At 39.9% G+C, this 26,997-nt stretch overlaps 1 protein-coding gene across 1 annotated transcript in view; it reads left to right on the plus strand.

The window, feature by feature from the left end:
• The first annotated feature begins 8,667 nt into the window (after positions 1-8,667).
• Positions 8,668-26,997, plus strand: part of ttn.1 (titin, tandem duplicate 1) — a 166,335-nt gene continuing 148,005 nt past the window's right edge. The window contains 23 exon segments of the mRNA XM_036544927.1: positions 8,668-8,875; positions 12,296-12,396; positions 13,470-13,673; positions 13,935-14,222; positions 14,701-14,789; positions 14,881-15,107; positions 15,259-15,490; positions 15,791-16,072; positions 17,959-18,213; positions 18,327-18,440; positions 19,162-19,419; positions 19,837-19,902; positions 20,010-20,268; positions 20,906-20,981; positions 21,279-21,482; positions 21,596-21,738; positions 21,962-22,143; positions 22,347-22,574; positions 22,748-22,992; positions 23,389-23,609; positions 23,858-24,022; positions 24,138-24,306; positions 25,246-26,939. Of these exon segments, the coding sequence (XP_036400820.1) occupies positions 12,309-12,396; positions 13,470-13,673; positions 13,935-14,222; positions 14,701-14,789; positions 14,881-15,107; positions 15,259-15,490; positions 15,791-16,072; positions 17,959-18,213; positions 18,327-18,440; positions 19,162-19,419; positions 19,837-19,902; positions 20,010-20,268; positions 20,906-20,981; positions 21,279-21,482; positions 21,596-21,738; positions 21,962-22,143; positions 22,347-22,574; positions 22,748-22,992; positions 23,389-23,609; positions 23,858-24,022; positions 24,138-24,306; positions 25,246-26,939 (5,689 nt within the window). The 5' untranslated portion in view covers positions 8,668-8,875; positions 12,296-12,308.

Genomic DNA, 26,997 nt, shown 5'->3' on the forward strand with positions numbered 1-26,997 from the left:
AATTAGTAATTGTTTTAAATGCACGAGCAAGCAAGAAATCATTTGAATTTAGTGTTTTGAAACTTCAGGAATTTTTATATTTGTCAGTTCTTGTATTACAGATTTATTCGTAATATTGATTCATATGCATTAGACACCACAACTCATAAGTCACCAACACCAGTTGTTACCTGAAAAATGTTAGCTTTGGTATAATACAAATGTTACATAAATGACAGGGCCATGTGGCTCAGCTGGCTAGCATGCTTATACTGAGTGCAGGCTGAGGCCTAGAGCTCAGACCTGGGTTTTGGGACTCTCTGAGCTGTGTCATTTCCCAACAGTGACCTGAAGCATGAAGCAGTTGAACAGATTTGGCTTCATTCCAGCAGGGTAGACTGGGTTATGTCACCTTCATCACAGTACTCTTGGAACCCTGTGTTGGCTAACTTGTAAATGTTTGTGAATATACTGCAGCTCTCAGATGCCTATATTCTAAATCCAGCCATTTTAGTAACAATATGAGTGATGGTATTGGTAAATATCAGATTTTTTTCTTTTTCAGAAATTAGTTAGCTGGGTTACAAGGTGTCATAGGACCATGCACTAGCTTGCATAGTGTTAACTCAGAAGTATGCATTGTCTTTCTTTTCACATACTGCATATGTCTCTGGATGCCATAAAGGACTGGTACTGGCACAAACACCATCTTCTGTTTTTAAAAAGAAAAATAACATTGTTTATACTGGGAAGGTTCACAGTGTGGTCTCTATCTTTTATCCATCTTACCTCTTAAATGTAGTTTTGCTGTTTTTGACTACTTTGTCTTAATTGACAACAATTTGTGTTTTTATGAATGTCCAGTTAACCCTAACCCTACTTTTCCCCATCTGCTGCTGATAAGGTTTGTGTATTTGTTGATATTGTGTTCTTCTAAGGTTCCTACCCACATGCATCAGTGGTGGACAGCTTCACCCTGTGTATGCCAGTTACATTAAGCACACAGAGATCAGGTCCCATGTCTGTTATTACAGTTGTTTCTAAACTTTCTTTTACTGGTATAACGAACGAAATGTAACAATGTATAAACTTACACCTTCAAAACTTTTGTGATGAAAGCTCAGATTTTATTTCTTCATGGCATTATTGTAGCTCTTGAAGTTTTCTCACAGCATCCTCTCTTGTTGATCCAAGTAATGTGTGCCTTGTTTTAGACCTTATGTCAAACACAACAAAACTATCACTCAGCTGTTTAACAGCAGCCATTGTGCTCCCTGTCCCCTGCTACCACACTGTATCTCACCCCCCCCCCCCCCCCCCTCCATGAATATGTATGAGTAAACAAGCTGACATTTAACCTAATACATCTGCTGCTGCTTGTCAGGTAGCATGTGGTAGCCTACCTCCCAGGTGCTCATGCTGTGGTACTCAAAGGAGGGAAGTTTAAAAACCGATTCATTCTTAGGAAGGAGTTTAACTCACAGCACTAACCAAGGAAATCTGACATACTTCGGCTGTAAATCTGAAATGCACCACAAGTGTACACATTAAGAAAATTAAAATTTTCTCCTTGTCACTTTAAACGTTGCAGAGAGACAGTCAGAGACCAGTTTAAATCTTTGCAAAAAACATATTCAGTAGTGGAGTGTGTACCTCCCAGCTGCAATTGGCCGTTTTCTGTTGAACATTTTGTGGCAGAAAAAAACATTACATCTATCGGTAATCGGTTCAGTTGTGGTGGGAAATATCTGTCTGTGTAGTCATCCTCTCTCATGTGAGTAAAGGGCAGGTCATGGGACTCTGGCCACAGCTGTTTCTGCAATTGCTCCACCAGCTGAGCACGAATGTTGGTGATTAAGCACCGCCATAAAGTTTGCTGCCTCAAACCACCACCCCTCCCCCCCCCCTTTTTTTTTTCTGTTTCTCCCCATGTTGGTCCCAATGTCTTTGCCAGGGTGTAAGACAGAGACTCCGAGTTCCCTTTTTCTGTAAAACGCAAGTGCACCAGTAATGAGCCTTCCAAAAGGGTATCTGGAATCCAGGCTGCAGCTGTCCCTGGGTGACACACGAGCCGCTCGCTAAGAGACTCTACACCATTGCAAAACCGGCCTCCTGGACAGAAATGGCTCGGCTGTATAAATCACGTCTCCAGCCTCAGCGCCAGTCATTAATCCCACCAAAATAACACCCCCCAGAATGTATCTGTGGCTGTGCTTTGGTGAGAGAGGAACATTATAATTCACCCCCACTGTCTACCTGCCAATGAACGTACATACATCTTAATCTCTTCTAGTAAAGATCAAAATGATTCACATTTATTTCAGCCATTGAGTTGTTAATGCATTCCAATGGATAGGGAAGCCTTTGGATATAACCTTTTAAAATTATTCAAATGTTTTTTTATGAACTTGTATGAAGTCAGTTCATCATCAAGACGTAATATTGCAATATCCTGACTGCCATTAATTAATGATCATTCTCAAATTGTACAGTGCTGGTAGCAGTTTGCTTTTGAATGGATTAACCATGTCATTTCCATTTCAGATGAAAGTTTTTAAAGGACCTCTGGGAAATTTAGTAACCAGAAATAAAACTTAAATTTGGAATAATGACAAATTGAAGGACATTGGAATGACAGGACTGATTTGTTTGTTATAGGAATCTACAGTAAGACTAATATTCTGTAAAGGGTTATATTTTGAAAATAAACTAATTGTGTGAACTAATTTTACCAACTCAGTGACTGGAATGTTTTGAATATGCAAAGTATGAAGTATATTTCATGAAAAATGTGAATGCAGTACAACATAAAACCAGCTATCCAGGAAGTGGGGAAAACAGATCCTTAGTTCTTCCTGTAAAAATTTGAAAGACAGTACATTATTTTGGACAGTTTACAACCAGGGTTGCAGGGACATCTCCCAGGCTCTATTTCAACTCCTTTGTTTCTGAGGTTCTATCACCAAAGCATTGTCAAAATCGATCAAAGTCAGTCACAATCTGACAATACTCCCGTGTTTTATGGCAACACCATTATCTATAGGTAGAAAATGAACCTAGTGTCCAGGGAGGATAAGGTGAGTCCAATACCATGCGCAAAGGCCCTGAAAACAGCTGGCTGTAGAATGTTTTTTCACATAGGAAGTGGTTTTGTACTGTAATTGCTTAGGTAAAAGACGATCCCCTGTATAAACTGACAGTCCTCCATGACCTCGAAATTTGATCTTAAATGTAGGATGCCGCTTATACACATATGTTCTGGTGTACATGCATTCTGCCTCCAGTCACAGAACTCTTCCACACCCTGTATGGAACAGTTTGATTCAGCTTCTGATCTCTAATAAGCGGGAAAAGTAGGTTTGTGGATTTGTAAATCAATCCTGGATTATTACATTATATTTGTCATTTAGCAGATACTCTTACCCAGAGTGACTTGGACAGTGCGTGTAATAAAATGGCATGAAAAGCTGTACAAACGGGACACCGTGAACCATACGTGAATGAGTATACAGATTGACATGCAAGTGCAAAGCAATATGTATGACTTAAGGACTGCAACGTTCCAAATATTATGCACATAACCAATTGCATAAAACTCTAAGGTACAATTCCACATATATAATTGCTCATAAGAGGGGAAAACGAGATCAGGCTTGGGTAGGGGGGTTGCGGTGAAGCCTGAAGAGGTGGGTCTTCAGTCTTTGAGGAAAGATGGCAAGCATTTCAGCTGTTCTGACTGAAACAGGAAGGTCATTACACCCCACAGGGCCAAGACAGGTAGTAGACGTGAATGGGATGCAAGGGTATGAAAGGCAGAGAACAGCCAAGCATCCTAAAGACACAGCTCAGTGGTCTGTCTGGTGTGTAGGGTCAGGTGATCCACTGGAGACAAGAGGGATCCATTCCCCTCATTGCTCAGTAGCAGTTTGAGCATTCTGAAGTGGATGGAAGCAGTCACTGGTAGACAGTGGAGAGAGAGCTGGAAAGGTGAGACATGAGAACTTGGGGACCCGTCAAGCAGCATTCTCTATAAGCTGCAAGTGTTTGATTGCATTTGGGGAGGGCAGCAAGGAGGGAGTTGCAGCACCCTAGGCAGGCGACAACAAGGCTTATATCAGGAGTTGGGCTGAGTAGGTGGTTAGGAGGGGGTGAATTATTCTGACGTTTAACAGGAGGAATCGGCAGGTTCTGCTGGCTGTTGCTATGTGGTCTGTGTCGGGTCACTATCAAGTGTCACTTCAATGGTCTTGACAGTCCGGGACGCTGAAGCTGGTGTTTTCCAGAGTGATGGCTAGATCTTTCAATGGAGAAGACTTAACTGAAATATACATAAGTTTTGTCTTGGCCAAGTTGAGTCTCAGGTGATGCGTAGACATCCACGGGGAATCCAGATGGGGAAAAGAGAGGACCAGTTGGGTATCAGCAGCGTAACAGTTGTATGAGAAGCCATGGGAGGAAATGAGCCAAGTAATCTTGTGTAGAAGGAGAAAAGAAGGGCCAAGAACAGAATCCTTAGGGACTGCTGTAAAGAGGATCTGAGAGTTGATATGTTGTTCGAACAATCAAGTACCTGAAGCATCTAGCATCTTAACATAACACCATAAGATGGGTAAATGTGGTGCATTAATACTATGGCAAAGATCATTGGTCGAAAGTTTTGTGGCTAATTTTACTTTATTTTCAAATCCCATTAGAAACTGTAAAATAAAAAAGAAATAGATTAAAATCCATTTTTTGCAGATTTCAGCAAGGTGCAGCAACAAACCATTGCTTATAGAAGTTTCAAGCTGTTTGCTTAAATAAGCGAGTAACAGTAAAATGGCATATCATAAACAATATCGCCAACCATTGTACAGGTGAGTAATGAAATGAGTGGAAAACCTTTTTTTCCTGACCAGCTTTGGTCAGATGTAATTGTTTTGCACATTATCACAATATGTGGGAGAATTGTTAATGTTAAAAGTTAATGTCGTGTAAACAAAATGGTGCTTTATGTTTTCCATGTATTGTGGGATTGAAGTGGTGTGTTTCTTTGCACCATGCTCTGACTATCTCTGGTCTGTTAGAGCAGGCAAGGTTCTTTTTAGGTCTTACTGGTGACATAACATTGACATAGGAAAAACAAATCATTAAATAAACATTGTCATAAATAATGGGTCATAAATAAATTCTATCTACTATAATATCTATCTACAGGCCTACCAGCATCATCTAGGTGATAGTGAACTAAAACAATCTGCTACAAGTTTCTCATGACTTCTTAGAGACAAATTTATATTGTATTGATAAGTCATTATGAGAAGTATAGAGAATAACGTATAATCTTAGCACCACTATTTCTTAATATATTGAAATTAAGAAGAATTGGCTCATTATTTTGATACACTAGGAACTATAACCTGATAAAACAAACTTATGAGATACTCTTGTATTGACAGCTTAAATATAGCAGCTCATGGTTATGATCTATGAAGGCGCTATTTTAAGAAGCTGTCTTTACAAGAATTGAACCTGGTTCGTCTATGCACAGTTGAAATGACAATGCTACTGTACCACCTGTTATACATGCAACATTGTGATACTATATTATTTATAATTGTGTTCAAAACAACTAAATACACATTTCTGAACTTGCCATTTCCATAGCCAGAAATATTATGTCAAACGGAGGTTTGCTTAGAGCAAGAAAACCTGCCCTCTAGCAATGGTTCACTAGACACTCAGGCAGCTTGCAGCATGTGCCATTATAAGAAGACGGAGGCCTGGGGAGGAGGGTGGTGAGGAGGGAGTTATGGGGGAGGGAATGTTTGAGGCAGAGGCCTGGGCTGATTGAATCTGTCCCACTGATACCAGCTGTATTCATTTGATTTCTCCAAGGGGACCTCAGTTCTGCACTTGAGAGTGTCACGTTGCATCTTGAACCATATGCCATGACATTATTACATGCTTGTTGTCACATTTTAAGCAGTGAGATTCAATTACATTACAATTCCTCTTTGCACTAGTCAGTCTTCTATCTGAAGTAGATGTAGTAGGGGTTGGAGTCCAGTCCCAGAGAAGCACAGTTTGTAAAGATACTTGATTTTACAGGTAGAGGTACAGTGAGGGGGAAAAATATTTACCATTTAAATTATTTAAATTCAAATGCACTAGATTTTTTTAGCTGCTTTGAAAAGGGAGCTAATAGGGATACAGTATATGCTTATTTTTGATACTTTTGGTTTTATTCCTCCATGTGGTGGGTTTTAAAAACTGGCATTAGAAGCCAACTGGTACTTGTATTCTTATGCTTATTAGCTTAAAGCCTACACAAGCACATAGTGACATGACACTGAAGAGATGATGTTCCTTCTTCAGCATTAGTAACGTTAGATAGCTACTTGACTATAATTCCCATTTGTTGCATCTCTACATTCAAACAGTTTTGTATTCATAAAGTCTTCCCTGATATCTACCAGATTGCCTTCCTACACATTTTTTTAAAAATAGCCAGCTTTCAAGTTTGTAAACTCTGCTATGATTTGACCTGCTTTTTAGCTAACTGGAGATTCTGTTTCTCTGTAGGGATGTGGGGGGGACTGCAGAGGAGTCTCCTGAGAGTGATGAGAATGAGGAAACCCTGGCTAACCTACCCTATCTGCTCCATCCTTTTTTAAGATTATATATAAATCTTAATGTTTACTTGTCATTCTGAATTGAGGTTGATAGATGGGTTTTTTGGGCCAATACCGATCATCAAATTGCATACATGTGATTCATTTTTGTCAACTTTTTGTGACTTTGGCACATTCTCAGCCACATGATCCAGTAAGGCCTACTGTGATTCAGTACATTTTTAACTTTTAATACAGCTAATATAGTACATCCTTCTGTTTACATTGTACTGGTGAGTTCTGCTTGTCAAAAATGAGTGTCCATTTTCCACTTCTACTTTTTTTTTTTTTTAATTATCCTTACATACAGTTTTGCCTGTCATGTTTGCTTATCTCTGTTTTTTTTGAGGAGAGATGTGGGTCTGAGAATTGTTCATCTTTCTTTATGCTTTTTCACCATTTATGCAACCATCTTGTCAAATGGCCAGTTGTACAGATATGAGGCTCTTCTTACTGTGAGAACCTCTTCATTTACACAGAAGCACTGAGACAAGATGAATGTAGTCCTCTAATACATCAGAAGGAGAAAGCGTGATGAACACAGTCTGCAAAAACCCTCACACACAACCAATTGATATTTTTCACAGTTCAAGTCGCACAGCACACTACAAGAGAGCGGAAGCTCATTGGAGGATAGGTGCTACTTCCAGCGTAGTGGTTAGTGATCTTAGTGACAGGCAACAACTTGCAAAACTGCTGCCTCCTGAAAGCTGTGCAGAAAATATTTGGATAGTGTCACGCGAGCATACATTTAGTGCATATTGTAATAGCAGTGAGTATAAAACCCTGGGCACAGAATAGTATGTAATGCATTGGTGATAAAGCATGAAGCCAAAAGGAGAGTCTAGAAAAGCATACAGCCAGTCAGATACAAAGGTGTGCAAGGTACTTAGATTAACTGCAAGGAAATCCTTTCCTGAACTCATACCTAACCTTAAACCTAGCAGAACACAGTGAGGGCTATATCAACTTCCATCAAAGCAGCAAACAAATATGAATGATGAGTAAGAATGATCTGTAACATTGCATCAGATTTCACTCCAGGTAGGGGGTGCTTAGGTGTCGGGAGCTAAAATGTAAAAAGCAAAACGATGAAAGAAAACAGTGTGATGACATTTTGTTTTACTGTTGTTTTGCTATATTTTGTTTTACTCCCAATCAGAATTGCCATTGAAGGGTGGATTCAGTGGTTTAATTAGTTCAGTTGATTCCAGATAATATTTAAAGGATAAGATTAACTTCATATAGCCCAGACAAGCTGACTTTCCACTTGCACGTACACATATGACCCTGTGAGAACATTTCCTTGAGTGACATCAGTTGAGGAAGTCGCCATTAGAATAGATTGCATATTTATACATTCTCTTCCTGTTGACTGGAAGCTGACATGGCTAAACTACCACTTCATGTAACCAGGTTACAAAACCCAGAACATTCTCTAGTAATTGCAGTATTTCTTTCTGGAAAATGGTGATATCACCTGGATAATTGACTTGTGCCACCTTTGCATGTTCCAGGTGTTGTATAGGCAGGCCAGTTATTTGTGTATTTTGGGGAAAGATGTCAAAACCTGTCAGCAAAACACATAGATTTGCAGTTTTGTGAGTGGTCAGTACATTCGTCCCTTTCATGTAATCGGGGGAGTCCTAGGTTTGAGTGACAGGGACAGCCACTCTCTCCTTTTGGTCACGCACAAGTTGATGGCACTTCCATGCTTTAATTTAAGCAAGAGGGAAAGTAACATTTTGATGGTGGTGTATTGAACAGAATATCTTGGATAGTGTTAAGCCTCAGATTTTGAAGCCCTTTGTTTCCATGTTGGATACTTTTGAATTACTCAGCTTGGATTAACACCACCAGCACAACGGTAAGTAAAATGACTGACAGGTGTGAGGTTGCATAAAATGGCTTCTCAATCCCATGATCCCTTGAGTAGCTGACCAATGGGGAGTGGCAGTGAAGTGGTGATGCTGCTTGGTCCAGAGGTATATAAAGTAAAACAACAAGGTTAGCACTTCTGAGTAGTTGGAGCATTCCCAGCCTTGCCTCGGGTGTAGGGATTGCAAGGGAAAAGCAAAACTACACGGCTACAACTCTGTGTAGTTTTGTTTTTTGGGGTTCTTGTGAGGCTCAGCTATTCTCACATTGGATTTTCTGAAACATTTCTGGATAAGGAGATTTGTCTGAAGATATATAACTTCTGGGCTTAGTCCCATTGTTTCTAGGCACTCTTGTGAACACAAGTAAGTAAATTTTGCTCATTAAACTTTGTTAGTAATACATGCAGCAGTTCACATTTGTGTATTGGGTGTGCATTCATATGGATTTACTTGGAAGGACACTGAACAGAATTTTGTAAAAGTTATTCAGTGGTTGTATGTTATGGCAAACTTGATGTGAGTGGTGAGAACTGTGTTTTGAAAATTGTGTTGCATAAAAAGCTGCAAAATGTTGCAATGCTTTTAAACAAGACTTGTTGAGAATTAGTGCTTTTTTGCTTTCAAGGTTAGTATACAGTGGAATGATTTGAGAATATCCAAGAATAGCTCCTGATAGCATTAGAGTGGTGTCCCAGCTGGGCTGTGATGTCTTTTTAAGGGAATCAGCAGTAGAGCTATCAGTTGCACCCCCAGCTATGTGGCACATGGTGACTGTCAATCAGGCTCGGGACAGTTTATTTTTGGAGTCGGCCATTTCTGTCACTTAGATTCCTGTCCTTACATATAGGAAGTTTATACAGTTGGGAAATACTTTTCATTTCAGCACTGAATGCTTTTGTGCACCTTTTTGGTTTTTTATATGGACTTGGAAATGTTGGTGTTGTAGTTTAAAGGCTGTAAACTAAAGAGCTTGATAAAATTGATCAGTATTGGATTAAATTTAAAGTTAAATTTGGATGTGATATCATTGTTGAAATATGTTTTACTGGGTAGTTTTCTTTTGTCTTTGCTGGTTTTCAGTTTTCTTATACTTATTTTAATATTATATGTTTAGCCTTAATTGCTTGTTTAATGTGTATGAAGTCGTGTAGATATAATGTGATTAAATGCTTTTCCCCCTTAAAGTGTTGTTTAATTACTTAATTACGTTGTATAATTTCCATTAACGTGCAACGTTTGGCTGAAAAAGCAAAGCTTTGTTTTGGAATGGGAGGAGTTGTTCATGTTTATTAGTTCAATAGGGTTGCAAATGGAAATGCATTTCTCTGTTAAACCATGGAGTTGTAACTGTTATTTAAAGATGGAATATCTCTGTCAACCTGTCCAAAATGGTTACTATTTCCAAGATGGCCACTAATGCTCCTGCCATCCCTTGACTATGTTACCAGAAATACTTGTAGGGACCCTTGTCCCTGGAAAAATGGTATTTGATTTAAACAAATCTGTTATGCATTTAAAAGAAAAAAAGTGATACTGCATTTAATTCATAATTAAACATGAAGGCAAAGTGATTTGTGGTTGCAGTTCTTCAAAGTAATAACTTCCTTTTAAATTATATAATCATGTAATAATATAGTTAAGAGCAATTAGGATTTAAGTCAAAACTGATTAAAATGTGTTCAGTTAATGGTATTTTAATGACACCCTGGCGTGAAAGTTGATGAGAATGCGATGGCCATCTTGCAAATTTCAGTCATCTTTTTTAATGGGGCAAATTTATTTTCAAGTCTGAATAAATGTGCAAAAATTTTTTTTTTGTCTGATTAATGTCTGATTTTCTTCCATTCCTTAGTGAAAAAGTGAGTTTATGCATCATCTGTGTTGGGTCAGGAGGATATTTAGTTCTTCCCACAGTATATTTCATGTCTGTCCTCAGGTGTAACAGTTTGGTTTTTACATGTATGTGAGGGTGGCAGGGAAACATGCACAGTTCGAGGCGTGTGTCTTCAGTAACAAACACAAGGGTCATGCTGTGTCATAACACCATTACCTACGCAGCTTTTTGCTGCCATTTTAAATAATGGGGAAGGAAAAGTTATTACTTTGGTCTAATAGTACCTTAATTCAGTCTAAATTTAGTTTAGAATTTCATCACTTATTTTTCTTTTCCAGCTTTACCTTTCATGTAATTTTAAATTCTCCTAATCATGGCGGCTTACAATTCATATCATATCAGCCCAAATGCCAAATGAAGTGTAGAGTGAAATATTACATTTGAATCAAATATTCAAGATTAAATTCTTTATTAGTTGCAATGGAAATACAATTAATAAGCAGGCTATTATTAAAACAGCTTTGCCAGAGCAAGCCAACTACGTCTAAGTCCTCACCTGCACATGCAGATTTCTTTGTCAAAACATGAGCCATTTTGAATGTTTTCCTTTTGAAAATTATTGTATTGAGATATAACTTGAGATATTTTTGAGATATAATTGAGATATAAGAAATTAGCACCAGAGTATATATTCCTCAAGGATTCATTGCTTAGTATCCTAAGCAAAGTCACAACCTATCTAGGTGTATTTGACAATTTTTTCTGTCCCCTCTAGCAAAAACATTTTCATTTTTGGTTATTTTACAGCTGCTATTTTGCATTTAGTGTGTAGTTTCAAAATAATTGTTATAAACACTATAATGGGAATTGAATAATTGTTTATGAATGATATTAATTCCCAAAGAAAATCCATAAAAAATCTGTCCTCTACAAATAAGAAGAAACTTAATGAAAGGAGTGCTGAGAAAACAGATTCAGTTTTAACTATGCAATACATATGTGACTGAAGTTGCATGTGCTTACAGTGCATGCTGTATGGATACTGTATTATATAGGTACCATTTCACTTTCAGCAACTAGTCACAAGTGCTTTAACTCAATTTTTTATAAAGATTACCAAGTGCTGGCTAACACATATATACTGAAGTTATACAACATACACACTATGTTGCTTTTACCAAAAACGCCACAATAAAGGAATGTCACCTCAGTGCATATTAATAGTAAGGTGATGCTTTTCTATGATTCTAAAGGCTTCACAGAGGACTCACTTCTAGCTTATTTACTGTTTTTATGAGTGCCTTTCCTTTCATATCTTCCTTGCCAAATGAAAAAAAGATATACAGACTATTAATGTTTTTTCTGTCAAATACATGTAAAATATAAGACAAGAGAAAGTGGCACAATAACCTTCTATTCTTTAAACATTTATTAAAACTGATTCAGTAATTTCAGTTTGCTTGTTTAATTGTCGTGAAACATAGGTGCAGTTCGCTGACAGATGTTGACTTAGGGCCAGCTGGACTTTAGGCCAGGGTTATTTGCATATTGGATAAACACTAAAACGCTGATTGACGACCCCCAGTTGCTGCTGCCATGTCTGTTAAGTGTCACTCACTGCTGGGACCGAGGGTTTGCCCTGACACCCAGACCCCATGGTGCCACTGGTCTCTCAAGTGTCAGGCTAGAGAGGGCCAGGTGCTCTGGGGCTATGTGAGTGATTAGTCAGTCCCCCTCTTTTCAAAACGGCTAAAAATAACCCCTGCATTCATATCTGTGTTCATTGTGTGTGAATGCTCTCTTGAGATATTCCATGAAGTCAGGTGATAATGTTAATTTGTGAACTAATGAAGATGCACACATGATATGTGCCCAGTATGTGTGTGTGTGTCAGTGTGTGTAAACAGACAGAAAGGTAATTTGGTGTCATTCTGTTTCTCCCCTCCCAGGGTGCCTACCACCATGTCGCAGGCGCCAACATTTACACAGCCGCTGCAAAGCGTTGTGGCACTTGAGGGTAGTGCCGCAACGTTTGAGGCTCAAGTTAGTGGTAAGGAAAACTTCTCTTATGTTCTCAGACTTCCTCTGTACAGCACCTTACCTCTGAATTGTTGGACTGTGTGTGAAATTTACCTAATATAGTTGTGATTCCTGCTACCTCAGAAAAACAGTTTTCAAGTAATTATTAATATTAATTAAAGCCAAATGAGTAAATAATGGGGTCAAGTAATGTTGCCACAAAGCCATGTGACCAATTACAGGTCAAATGGGGTCATCATTTGGCATTTATTGCCTTAATGTTTTATAGTGCATGGCTAATAATCTTAATTGCAGTGATATATTTAAATATGAAAGGGTTTGATTGGCTGATGATGGTGTCCATAGTTTTTTATTTATTTTTATTTTTTAACTTTTGTTTGCAATTAAGTTGGAGTGCAGTGATTATGAGTCTCACTTCAATGGGTCACACAGTTAATATGCAGTTGGCATAGAGGTATTTGACACAAGATCCAAAATGGCTGAGTCATGTGGCTGACGACTGACCAGAGGATAAAATATCCTTGGCTGCTACTATCTGTATATTTCAAGAATTAATATACTCTGTATTGCATAAATACTGCTTTTGTAACAATGCATTTGAAAAGGTGCAACTCCACCAGCCATGTGACAGCTATGTTTTTTGTGGCATCATTTCATTCAAAACCTGGAGATAGTTTCCAAAAGATTACATGTACTAAATTCCACATTGGCTTAATGGCTGACTAGTGGTGGATTTTTGCTACCAGAGTACATGAGCAGATGTCATGAACTCTCCATGGAAGAATTAGCCCATGTGTGGAGAGAAATATGGGTCAAGTGGTTTCAACTGTGTGCTGTTTAGGAGTGCTGGAGGGTGATAACAAACTAAGATGGTGACCTTACTATATTACCGATCAAGAAAAATCTTTTGTTGGAGATACCCTCTGAAATTTTCCATGAATATATCATTTATTGTTACTTTTGCAGAACATTGCTGTGAAATGAAAATTATATTAAAAAAAACAATGGAGTGCCTACTTACATGTGGTACTTGGCCTTATGACAGTTTGTGTCATTAACGTTATCGTTGAATGTTACTTACAGGTACTCCAGTTCCTGAGGTGAGCTGGTTTCGTGATGGCCAGGTTCTTTCTGCTGCCGCTCTGCCCGGCGCACAGATCTCGTTCAGCGATGGCCGCGCTGTACTGACGATCCCTGCCGTGACAGCCGCACACAGTGGAAGATTTTCTGTAAGAGCCACCAATGGCGCTGGACAAGCCACTAGCACTGCCGAACTACTCGTTACAGGTATGACCTCGTAATAATATTATACCAAACATTATGACAGCCAGTTGTGAGTTGTACACATCTGTTGTGGCTTGGATTCATCTCTATTTAGCTCAATTCTGTTATCTTCAAAATAGAACTTGGAGAAGATTTCAACTTTTTCATCATTAATAGGTGTCTATTCATCTTTTCAGTATAAAATGATTTATGACATGTTACTGTACATGACTGGAAATTGCTCCATTAGGATGTTGATTGACAGGCTTTTCATTATTATTGCAGCTGAAACTGCGCCCCCCAACTTCGTTCAGAGACTACAGAGTATGACCGTGAGACAAGGAAGCCAAGTGAGACTGGATGTTCGTGTGACAGGAATCCCTACACCTGTGGTGAAGTTCTATAGGGAGGGAGCTGAGATTCAGAGCTCGGCTGACTTTCAGATTGTTCAAGAAGGAGACCTCTACAGCTTGTTGATTGCTGAAGCCTTCCCTGAAGATTCCGGAACGTACTCCGTCAACGCCACCAACAGCAGTGGACGTGCTACTTCTACTGCAGAGCTGCTTGTTCAAGGTGAAGAATTATGTTTCTGCTTTGGCACTTGGAACATTTTTGTAACTAGGCACTTCACTCATGCTTCCTCTATCAGTGGGGGTGATTAACAAAGTGCTGAAGATAAGCATATTCATTGTCCATTGGCCTGAAGTGGAAGTTTAGCCTGAAATAGAATTCCACACTTCACATGCATTAAGAGCCACAAAACATAGACCATTTATTATATTGTGTCTGTTGATGGATTTTCTCCACAAGATTCTGATTCTCTGAATCAGCAGCTGGTCCCCTGAGCGTGTCAGAGCATGCCATGTCAACTAGCTTGCACCTAGGTCGACTGTAGGGTAGTGGTGACATGGTTTTGATCTCACAGTATTTATTTACCACATAATTCATGTTCCATTTACATATGCCAATACATTAGCAATATGAATTTATTTGTGATTTCATTTATTTGTGTATTTATAAATGACATCTTGATTTCTGGTTTCATACTCAGGTGAAGAAGTAGCAGTACCTGCTAAAAAGACAAAGACTATTGTGTCAACTGCTCAGATTTCTCAGGGTCGTCAGACAAGGGTTGAGAAGGTAAAAAAAAATCTTATTTAATTGTAAATTCAAACATTTCAGAGACTGTAAACACTTCAATTAATTTTTCCTCAATTAATTTCTCTCACAGAGAGTGGAGACTCATTTTCAGACAAGTGCTACAGAGATGATGGAAATGCAAATGGAAGGAGGTATAGTTGCTCAGCACCTACAGCACAAAACTCCTCCACGCGTGCCGCCAAAGCCAGCCTCCAAGTCCCCGACTCCAACCACTGTAGTGTCTAAAGTTGCAGCCACACGTCATCAGTCACCTTCCCCTGTGAGGCACGTCAAGGCACCCACCCCGACTCCTGTCAGGTAAACCGTCAGTCTCTCTTGGGCAATGCAACAGTACTCCACACAGGAATGCACATTTCAAGAAATGCTACCTCATATGTCTCCAAATCCCTCAAGCCTTTACGGGTTGTTGCCGGCAGCTGTTCATGATTTAATTTTCTCTTCTTCACAGGCCTGTATCTCCCACAGCAAGATTGTCAGTTTCCCCCATCAGACCTGTGAAGTCTCCAGTGATGACTCGTAAACAGGTCACCCCGAGCGTTGACGTCCTCCCTCCCTGGAAGCAAGGGGACTTTGAGTCCACCTTCACCACCATGACTGCTGGTGGTGCTCAAATGCAGACTGCTGCTACTCATGTCCGAATGGAACAGCGCTGGGAAGGCTCTTATGGAGTGCAGCAGCAAGTGGCTGGAGGTTTTGGAGTGTCTGTTAAAGAGGTAAGAGAATCCCCCCTGGAGCCCGGGCATACTGGAGTACCAGTGCCACCTGGTGGAGCATTAGCATGCGTGCACATGTGGCTTTAATGGAACAAATTAGGTCTAAATCTAAACCAAGATGAAACATCTTTCCAAACTGGTCAGTAGTCACCAGCCCTCTTTACTACCTTTAGGTCTTTGTATCCAAGAGTCATTATTTAATCTGAAATTTTTTTTTTGTTTGTTCGTTTATGACTGATGCTTCCTAAACTTACTCATTTGCAATAGGACCAGCATGAAAGTGACAAAACAAATGCAGTAGCTACTGTGGTAGCTGCGGTGGACCAGGCCCGCGGCCGCAAGCCTCTCTCTGGTTTTGTAGAACGGACCAACATAGAAACAAGCGTCACTACCATGCACTTAGAGCCCATGATGGAGGAGCAGGTAGTTCAGACATTAAGTCCACTGTCCATCCATTCACCCTTCTTGCACTCCCATTTTTTTATCCTTACGCTTAACATTTTAAGAGCTCTGGGAAAGTCATAGCTGTGAAACTCATCCTCTTCCACTGTGTATTCCACCCCCATTCTTTCCTGCGTTCTTTCCCCCCACCTTTTTTAAATCATTCCACGGCTGCATTTTTGTATTTGATATTCAGTGTTTTGATTTTGTATCTGATATGTGGCAAGAGAAAGCATGAGGCCACGGATGTGATACTCCTGTCTGACAAATTTCACTCTTTCACTTCATAAACGTTCAGTAGAAGAGATCTGTTTCTGTTCCGCCATTTTGCCACATTCTTTTCCCACTTCATTGCCCCCACCTGGCATGTTCGTTTCATACAATTATTACATTTTGGTTTTTGAAATATGCCATATTTTTATCTTTTACTCGTGATGTGCGTATAGAAACTGTGTGAAATGGAAAAAGAGATACCGGTATCCGCTGTGGCTTACGACAGTACTGAAGGTTCAGAAACAGTTGTGAAAAGCACAGCTGGAGAGGATGCCTCTATGTCTGAAGTGGAGCTGAGACTCCATTTGCAAAACCAGGTATATTTTTCATGTAAATGTATGCCTTCGTCATCTCCATCTTTCCATTTTGAGCCCGTTAAGGCCATTTTTCCCCATTTACCATGAAGTCAGTATTGTTTTATCTATGTGGTAACTAGTCCGTAAAATGTTCTACAGAGCGCTATTGAACTTATTTGTCCCAAGAATTGAAAGGTAGTTTCATGATTTTTGCAAATGGAATTACGAAACTTTCCCTTAAGTTGTTAGTATGATTGTGTGATTTTTTTTTTCCTCAAAATTGATTCGTTGTAGGTGTTACAGTGTAACAACAACAAATTTTATTTATCCTTGCCTTTACCTTCTTTTTTTTAACCACTTTTATAATATAAAATCAATTTTGCAAGGGAGTCCTAGCAAAGAGGCAGTATCAAGCAATTGAAATTCATATGTTTCAATGAATATATACATTAAATACAATTAAAAAAAGTATACATACTTATAATGCATGGGATTCTGGATAGAAACGGTTACAGTATTGCATTTAAATTCCATAACGGCAACAAAAGTATCCATTTTTAACAAGGTGCATTGCATGAAAAACAGTCTTTCTAGCATTAAATCTGTTGCTCAATAATGACAAGAAACCACGCCAAAACGCCTTTCTAAATGTAAACAAAACAGCTTCTGTTAACACAACTCGTACATTTGAATCCTGAAAATCAGAAGTGATATTCATTTTCTGTGATTTTGGTTATAATTTCAATAATTGGGGCATATAAGATGTCTTTATGTAAGTTTCATTAATCAATAATCTCCCAGTTAGATTAAGGATGGTTTCAATCAACCCCTCGCCCCCACCCTAAAAAATTGTGTCTTTCAGTCCTCCATATACATTTTTTCCTTCATTTCATATATGACGGCATTACCAGTTTGACTGTATTTTCTTATCCCTTACCTTGGGACACAAAGATCCCACCAGACATGGAAAAAATGACAGCGGTGGCAACATTGGTGGCTGCTGTTGACCAGGCCAGAGAGAGAGAGCCTGTCACCACTGTGGCAGAGAGCAGAGTTATGGAAAGCTCCACTGACATAGACACACAGATGGTTCAGGAGCAGGTAGCTGAAGATAATGCACTTGTGTTTCCTCCCCTGTATTTCACACTCCTGGTTTTTCACATCACGATCTGTCCCCTAAGGTCACCCTGGTTGCAGTAAAACCACCTCCTCGGAGCATGCGTTGAAAGTCACCTGATAATCACCACAGGGTCATTCACGTTTGCAGCATCCCTATAGAACCTGCTCGACCAAACTGCTTGTATTATTTCGTCACGTTTGTTGTGTCACTGAACCATGAAGATGTAGTCATTCATAGCCAGCATCAACAGCCATGTATGATGTAAGATATATGTGCTTGATGGCAAATGCTTGCTGTGTCTCCAGGGTGAGGGTGTGAAAAAGGCAGGAGCAGTAGCCACAGTGCTAGCTGCCGTTGACCAAGCACGTGTTCGAAAGCCTGTGCATGAGGAGGGTGGTCATGCTGAAGAGGGAACCATAGAGCATGACCTAGAACAGCGGTCTGTGACTATAAGGGCTCCAGAGCCACAAATCGTCACCAAGACTGTGAAAACTGAGATTGTGCAAATGCCTGCTCCTGTTCAAATCCCTTCCACTGAGCAGAAAATTCATTTCACCCAGGTTAGATTTTTTTTACCAAATAGAATGAAGTACTTTCATAAAGTAATACATTTTGTCATTATAGAATTTATGTCAGTGTCATCATTCAGCTTGTGCTTTATTGGTTGCTGTAGATCCAGAGAAGTAAAGAAACTGCCACCCATGTGGACACTGCGCTTGCACCTTCCCCAATCCCACATTTCACAGTTTCAAAAGTTACTGTTCCTAAACCTGACCATAGCTATGAGGTAAGAATGGCAAATATCAGGCAAGCAGCGCAACACAATTATTTAAAATAATTGGTCCTATAAGTCAAATAATAGGATAAATATGTCATTTGTGTAAATGTACACATACTCATGTTTTCTAGCATTGAAAGTCATACTGGGTAAGGGTTATTTTATAAAGTAATGTTAAAAATCAAATTACTACAATCATCTCCATTTTGAACAAAATCGAATTTTAAAATATTTTCATGAGAAAGGGTCTTATAATTTGTTGGCCAAAGTGTGGCGGTCAGGGAAGATTGATGGTGCCCAATGCAGGGCTCTTATTTCAGCCAGTTAACAGGTGCCCCAGGAAAGGCCTATTTTAAGCAGAGTTTTAAGTATAGACTCCTGCTTGCCTGATGTGCTACTTTTTTCCCCTCAGTAGATGTTCATTATAGAGTTGAGAGTTTCACAGTTTAATCTAACTTTAACAACATCCATAAAACCTGCGCTGCTGTACTGTGTACTTTGACACTGCTGCTGTCCAAATCTCATTAATTCTTCAAATTAATAACACACTCATTTAATCCTGGTTAGATGATCATAAAATAACTACTGCTAACAGTCCTCTTTCATCATTCAGCTGAGCTTTCTGAACCACTAATTTGAATGAATCTCTATTGCGTGGCTGAGAAAAAGCAAAAAATGTTGTGTTTTTTGCAGGTTGAGATTGTAACACTATTATTCTTGGGTTGGTCAGGTTTCAATAGCAGGTTCTGCTATTGCTACACTGCAGAAAGAGTTATCTTCTACCTCTGCTTCACAAAAGATCATCAGGCCTGTCAAGCCTCCTTCTCATAAGATTGTGGAGACAAGAGTGACACCCGTGCCAACTCCACCTCCCTTTAAAGACACCACTGAAAGATATGAGACGCGTTTTGGAACCCAGTTATACAAAGAGATAGGCACTTCTATTACAGGGGGTATGGAGCAGAAGTATGGCCAGTGGGAAACACAGGTTTGTAGTTCGGGGTGTTGCCCATTTCCACTCACCCTAATGTTGTGTGGAGTCCTGCCTCACTGGCTTCAGAAACTGTTCCTTCCTCACAGTTGGCTGTAAAACTGTTCTCCTGGACCTGACCTTGCTTGATTTCAGCAACATCCCCTGCCATCTTTTCTGTCTTCAGTTATAACCCTTTATTGTGTTTTATTCCCAAGAGTAATTTAGTTTTAAATGATCCTCATACTCATCTTTGGGAAATCATTCCCAAAGTTTTTACACCCCACACTCCATCCTGCCAAAAAAAGAAAAACAATCCACCACCACCTCCCTGAAAAAAAATCCACCTTCAGTCCCCCAGACGCAATAGTCTTTGCCAACATCTCCAATTCCTGATACATTGTTATAGTGATGAAAATTGTGTGCATTTCACAGGTGGTTGAGACTGCAACAGTTCCCTCACCTGCACAAGAGGCTGTGGTACCACCCACTCTTATTGCTGTGAGTATTATGTCCACACATGATGCAGTTCACTGCAGTGCCTTATTTTGTTTACTCTTGGTGTTGTAATTGGCAAATAAGGTAAAACACATGCTTGCTATTCACAGGGCTTGAAGAATATTACTGTGATTGAAGGTGAATCTGTGACACTGGAGTGCCAGATTTCTGGTCACCCTGCCCCTGCCATCATGTGGTTCAGGGAGGACTACAGAATCGAGAGCTCCATTGACTTCCAGATTACCTATGAGAACGGGTACGCCCGTCTGGTAATCCGCGAGGCCTTCGCTGAGGACAGCGGGCGCTTTACCTGCACTGCCACCAGCGAGGCTGGAACTGTCAGCACCTCCTGCTACCTGCTTGTCAAAGGTAACAAGTGCAAAGACTTTTAAGGTCTGTTGACAAGGTCATAAAAAAGAAGAGAAGAATCACAGTTCTGGACTTGGAAAAAAAATACTGTTTTAACAATTATGCACATGCTGACTGTTCATGTTCAGTGCTCAGACAAAGTATCTGTTATGACAGTGCAGTACTGTGAGATACAGGTTTAGATATGTCAAATTACTCAAAACCTGTGGGCTGTGGCAATGGAAAAAGCCAAGGAATTCAGAACTGCCCTTACAGCTCTATGATAATCACAATCATATCAAGAAATTGCAAACAATTTTGAAGGTTCAAATGGAATTGACATGGTAAAATATACAGAAAAATTAAAATGCATAGCTGGCAAGGACATGTTGTTGAGTTTTCAATTATCTTTGTAATGCTCTCTCATTTTCCCACTATGGATTTCTCCCAAAATAGTCGTGCGATAGTTGTTGTTGGAAAATTGTCCACAGTCATACTGATATTAGTATTTTCCGACTAGTTGGCACACCCGAAATTAATTATGTTTGGTAGTGTACATAAAACTAAATATATAAAAGCACCACTTACATGTGTATTTTAGACTTAATGGATAAATGTGTGGCTTCCATGAACAAAATGCAATGCTGTTCCCTTGCAGTCTCAGAGGAGATTGAAGGCAGAGAGGAACTGGCTGCAACTACCGTCTCTGAACACATTGAAACTGCAGAGAGAGAGTGAGTATCACGCATACATTTCAAATTACAACCTTTCTAAAGCCAACGAACCCAATAACATGGGATTACAGCAATAATATTTTATACACACGTATATACATTGTGCACTATTTCATTGTACAGGTATGTGTGACCAATTGAATCTTTCCTTAAACACACCTCATATGTATTGTTTATTATGCAGCAAGATTAACTGATGTTTCAGTAAACGTTCAGTATCCACCAGGCCAAAATACATACTTTTCATGCTTTTGTATTCTTTCTTTCAAATTGACCATGTTTAAAATGTCCCTTTAGGATTACCATTGAAGCTAAAGAGGAGACCCTGTCAGAGGCCGCGGAGTCTGTGGAAGGAGGTGCAGCCCCCTTTTTCGTCAGGAAGCCCACTGTGCAGAAGCTGGTGGAAGGAGGGAGCGTCGTCTTCGAATGCCAGATTGGTGGCAGCCCCAAACCACACATTTACTGGAAGAAGGCAGGAGTGCCCCTAACTACTGGATACAGGTAATTTTACACATTTTCAGCATTCATTTAGTCTTTCTTTTTTGGTGATTTTACATTGGTTTGAATTTTTGAATTATGGTGTTTGTAATACATTCTTTACTGAAACATTTCAGATACAGAGTGGCCTATAATAAGGAAACTGGAGAGTGCAAGCTGGAGATCTCCATGACCTTTGCTGATGATGCTGGAGAGTACTCCATCTTTGCCAGGAACAAACTGGGAGAGGCTTCTGCCACTGTTAACCTGCTTGAGGAAGGTTAGTTGCGTCATAATTCAAACTTTAATAAATCGAGACAATCGTGCGGCAAATTTTGCTTATAAGTACACAGAATCCCAGTAACCTCTTCTGTGATATGTTCAAAAGGAGGAAAACAATATTTAACATCTCAAAACTGAGAAATTTGCCATGATGTGTAACAAAACATAATGTTTTGCTTTGGACTTTTTACTTACCGTACTGCACTGCATTCTTCTTACAGAGGAATATGAAGCCTACATGAAGAAGTACGAAATGACTTTCAAGACTGAAGTGACCACAGTTGTAAAGGAGCCACAAGTGGCAGATATCCCCCCAGTGGTTGTGAGTCAATATGAGAAAGAGAAGATTCTCATGCAGAAGAGAATGGCCCAACAAACACAGATGACCTTTGTTTCAGAACAGGTACATGATTTTGGTCTGAGCCAAGTAATTGCTCAATTGAATCAATAACGTAGTTTTAAATAGCATGTGGTCAGTGCTTGGAGAGATGTTTTGAAGTTTTATTAAAGTAATAATTTCATTGAATGGTTTTAATTTTATGATTATATAATTTTGTTTGGGTGCTTTTTATTAACATACATCGTCCCACTGCTCATGGCCCACAGGAATTCCTGATCTCCGCTTTTGAGGAGAAGATAATCCGTGAGATTGAGATCCGCATTCTGAAGATTACTTATATGGAGCTGGTGACTGAAGATGGGGAAGAGATGATCACGGTGGCTGAGCAGGAAGCTGTGGAGCCAACCTTTGACACTCCAGTAAAGAGCTACAGGATCATGGAAGGAATGGGAGTCACTTTCCATTGCAAAGTGGCAGGAAACCCACTACCCAAGGTAATCTGACAATGGTTTTGACACCTTTGAAAGAAAAGACTTAAATTGTCAATACATTTATGATATCATGTACAATATGATAATAATATAATAGACAATAATATATGTTTCAAATGTTATATGCTGTCAATCTGTGCTGCAAACGTAAATATCTGTCCTCTTGTTCATGAAAGATTGCCTGGTACAAAGACGGCAAGCGCATCAAGCACGGTGGCCGATACCAGATGGAGGTTCTGCAGGATGGAAGAGCCAGTCTGCGTCTCCCTGTGGTGCTGCCAGAGGATGAGGGTGTCTACACCGCCCTGGCTAGTAACATGAAGGGAAATGTTGTCAGATCAGGGAAGCTGTATGTGGAGCCCACGGCACCAGCCGGAGCTCAGCCATATTTCCCTCAACCAGAGGCACTCCAGAGAATCCGGTAAGATTCGATGTAGCATAAAACTTTAAATATTGTGTTCAGATAAAAAGCAAGCAAATGTTTGCTTTAGATTAATGCCTCTATTAATTAACAGTTAGCAGGCAATTATTAGAATATTTTAGGGAGTTTTGACTACTTACAGCAATATTGTTATACGAACGCTTAACTTGATGTCTCGATTATAACTGCAGTTTATAAGTAGGCAGGCTTTTACAACAAACCTCTGTTAACGTGAAATGAATGTATTTATGAATAAGTTTATTCTGAAAGTTGCAGGAAATGCTGATTAATGTTCATGTAGTGACTAAACCAGGTCAAGAAGTAAATACCCCAACAGATAGCAGAAGTGGTGCTTGTTTCACATGGAGACTGATCTCTGTGACTGTCTTCCCTCAGTTCCACATCCCCACGCTCTCCAAGCCGCTCTCCTGGACGTTCTCCTGGTCGCTCACCGGCCCGCAGGCTGGATGAGACAGACGAGACTCAACTGGAGAGGCTGTATAAACCTGTGTTTGTCATGAAGCCCTCTTCCTTCAAGTGTGCTGAGGGACAGACCGCTAGATTTGACCTGAAGGTTGTTGGAAGACCCATGCCTGAGACCTTCTGGTTCCACAATGGTAACCAATGTTGAATATAATTTCTTTTGTTGCTGGCATCGAATCATAGAAATATTCATATTTATTATTATAAATCAGTGGACATGTGTGCACTTGAAGCCTGCTCTTACTGAAAATGTGTGAATGAGATAAGAGAATTTGTAATGGAATGTCCAATAAAATGTGTGTTTTATTTTTCCTGTTTCAATACTGATTGTATTTAAGTTCAACCTATTTTATGAAACTTGTACCTCCTTTCTCCTTTTTAGGCCAGCAAGTGGTCAATGACTACACTCACAAGATAGTTGTAAAGGAGGATGGAACCCAGTCAATGATTGTGGTCCCAGCCATGCCAGCTGACTCTGGAGAGTGGACGGTTGTGGCTCAGAACAGAGCTGGAAAGACTTCCATTTCTATGACTCTTACAGTGGATGGTGCGATGCTTTTTAAAATGAATTGTTTTAACTTTTTTTTCAGTTTGATAAATAATTAGAATAAAGCAAGCAGTAGATTGATTAAATGTGTATTCTTTTATTTATGCAATTACAGCCAAGGAAAACTTGGTGAGACCTCAGTTCATTGAGAAGCTGAAGAACATCAGTGTCAAGCAAGGCACTCTGGTTGAGCTGGCAGTCAAAGCAATGGGAAATCCCCTTCCTGACATTGTCTGGCTGAAAAACAGTGACATCATCTCCCCACACAAGTACCCAAACATCAAGTAAGTGCCTTACTCCCATTGCAGTAAACATGAAAGATTTTTTCTTTCTTAACCCACTTCAAAAATGAAAAAAAAAAACACATTTCAGAGAAAATATAACATTAAATAGCAATACAGGCCCAGCATCCTTAAAACACTTATTTCCTGTGATTGAAATGAACTACCCTTGTAAAAAAGAAATTTTTATTTTTTTAAAATTTTTATTTTTATTATTCATAATCTCATGAATACACACCTCTTCAAACAATACTATGCATTTAGCTAATGTTTAATTTTTCAGCTTCTTATGTTTCATTGCAACCAGGTTCATTTTTAGTTGGAGTTAAAGGGACAATCCTGTGTTTTTTCCAAGTTTATTTTTTTCCCCAGATTTGTCAAAAATATGAATGTAGCTGACCGTGATGAAATTGACCTTTCAGAATCCTCCAATAAAAGAGATTGTGTGCCACTTGGTTGGTGGTTAATTACAGTAACTAATCGCCTTAGTTAAACTTGGAGTAGTATGAGACACTGATAGTACAAATTTAGGTCTCAGAATAGCAGAGCTGCTTACTTCTTTTTTAAGAAGGTTGTGTAGGTGTAAGAAAATTTACCTCTGCTTTTCTTTTATGATACACGTCTACGTAGATACCTAGCTAACTCGTTATAATTCCCCCACCTCAGTAGTGAACAGCGAACAAACAGACATGTCTTTATGGCTGTTTTATTCACAATTTTATAAATAAGATCTGGAATTGATTCCAAAAAATATCAGTCTTGATTCACTTTTGAAAAAGTAATATTTTATTCCAGTGTACTATAGTTCTGTGTTTATTTGATATATTTTGATATAGTTTTTTTAACTGGAACTAGTGTCTTACCCAGTGTAATTTGCTCTAGATATGGGTATCTGTTTGATAGCATGAATGATAACAGTTCATGTTAATTTTTTTATTGTAGGATTGAAGGCAACAAAGGAGAATCTAGTTTCAAGATTGCTTCAAGTGTAGGCTCAGACAGTGCCTGGTACACAGCCACAGCCATCAACAAAGCCGGACGAGATACCACCCGTTGCAGGGTCAATGTAGAGGTGGACTTTGCTGAACCCGAGCCTGAGAGGAAGCTTATTATTCCCAAAGGAACTTACAAGGCCAAGGAGATTGCAGCTCCAGAGCTGGAGCCCCTGCATCTTCGCTATGGACAAGAACAGTGGGAGGAAGGCGACCTGTATGACAAGGAGAAGCAACAGAAACCACACTTCAAGAAGAAGCTTACCTCAGTCAGACTGAAGCGTTTTGGACCTGTGCATTTTGATTGCAGGCTGACGCCAATAGGTGACCCTACCATGGTGGTGGAGTGGCTGCACGATGGCAAACCCCTGGAAGCTGCTAACAGGCTGCGCATGATCAATGAGTTTGGCTACTGCAGCCTTGACTATGAAGTGGCTTACTCCAGAGATAGTGGTGTCATCACCTGCAGAGCAACTAATAAGTTTGGTGTTGACCAGACCTCCGCTACCCTGATTGTGAAGGATGAGAAGAGCCTTGTAGAAGAGACTCAGCTACCAGAAGGCAGAAAGGGAATGCAAAGAATTGAGGAGATGGAACGCATAGCCCATGAGGGGGCTCCCACAGGAGTTACTGTAGAAGAAACATCTGAAAAGAGCAAGCCTGAGATTGTCCTCCTTCCTGAGCCTGCAAGGGTATTAGAGGGGGAAACTGCTAGATTCCGTTGCAGAGTGACTGGATACCCTGCCCCTAAGGTCAACTGGTACCTCAATGGACAGCTCATCCGAAAGAGCAAGAGGTTTAGGCTCCGGTATGATGGTATTTATTACCTTGAGATTACTGATATCAAGTCTTATGATTCAGGAGAAGTCAAAGTAGTGGCAGAGAATCCTGAGGGTGTGGCTGAGCACTGTGTGAAGCTGGAGATCCAGCAGAAGGAGGACTTCAGGTCCATCCTCCGCCGTGCACCTGAGCAGAAGGTTCAAGAATCAGCTGAACATGGCAGAGTGTCTTTTGAAGTTGTCAAAGTCGACAGACCCCCTGAGATCATTCAGCCCAAAGAGATTGTCAAGCTGAGAAAGACTGAAAGAGTCATCCATGAGAAACCAACAGAGGAGTCAGATGAACTGAGAAGCAAATTCAAGCGCAGAACTGAGGAGGGCTACTACGAAGCCATCACTGCTGTAGAGCTCAAGTCTCGTAGGAAGGATGAATCCTATGAGGGTATGCTGAGGAAGAGGAAGGAAGAACTTCTTCATTGGACCAAAGAGGTGCCTGAGGAGGAAAGGAAAAAGGAGGAAGAACGAGGCAAAGTAACCATTCCTACAATCAGACCAGAGAAAATAGAGCTCTCTCCCAGCATGGAAGCACCCAAGATTTTGGAACGCATTCAGAGCCAGACAGTTTCCCAAACTGAAGAGGTCCGCTTTAGAGTCAGAGTGATAGGGAAACCTGATCCAGAATGCCAGTGGTTCAAGAATGGAGTGCTGCTGGAGAAGTCAGACCGTATTTACTGGTATTGGCCTGAAGACAAAGTGTGTGAATTAGTGATCAGAAATGTTTCAGCTGAAGACTCTGCCAGCATTATGGTCAAAGCTGTCAACATTGCTGGGGAGACTTCAAGCCACGCATTCTTGCTTGTGCAAGGTAAAGTATTGATATTCATATACACTGGAAAGCAGATTTCACAAACAGATCAGATAAC

This window comes from Megalops cyprinoides, chromosome 14, assembly GCF_013368585.1.
Source record: "Megalops cyprinoides isolate fMegCyp1 chromosome 14, fMegCyp1.pri, whole genome shotgun sequence".
Taxonomy (NCBI): Eukaryota; Metazoa; Chordata; class Actinopteri; order Elopiformes; family Megalopidae; genus Megalops; species Megalops cyprinoides.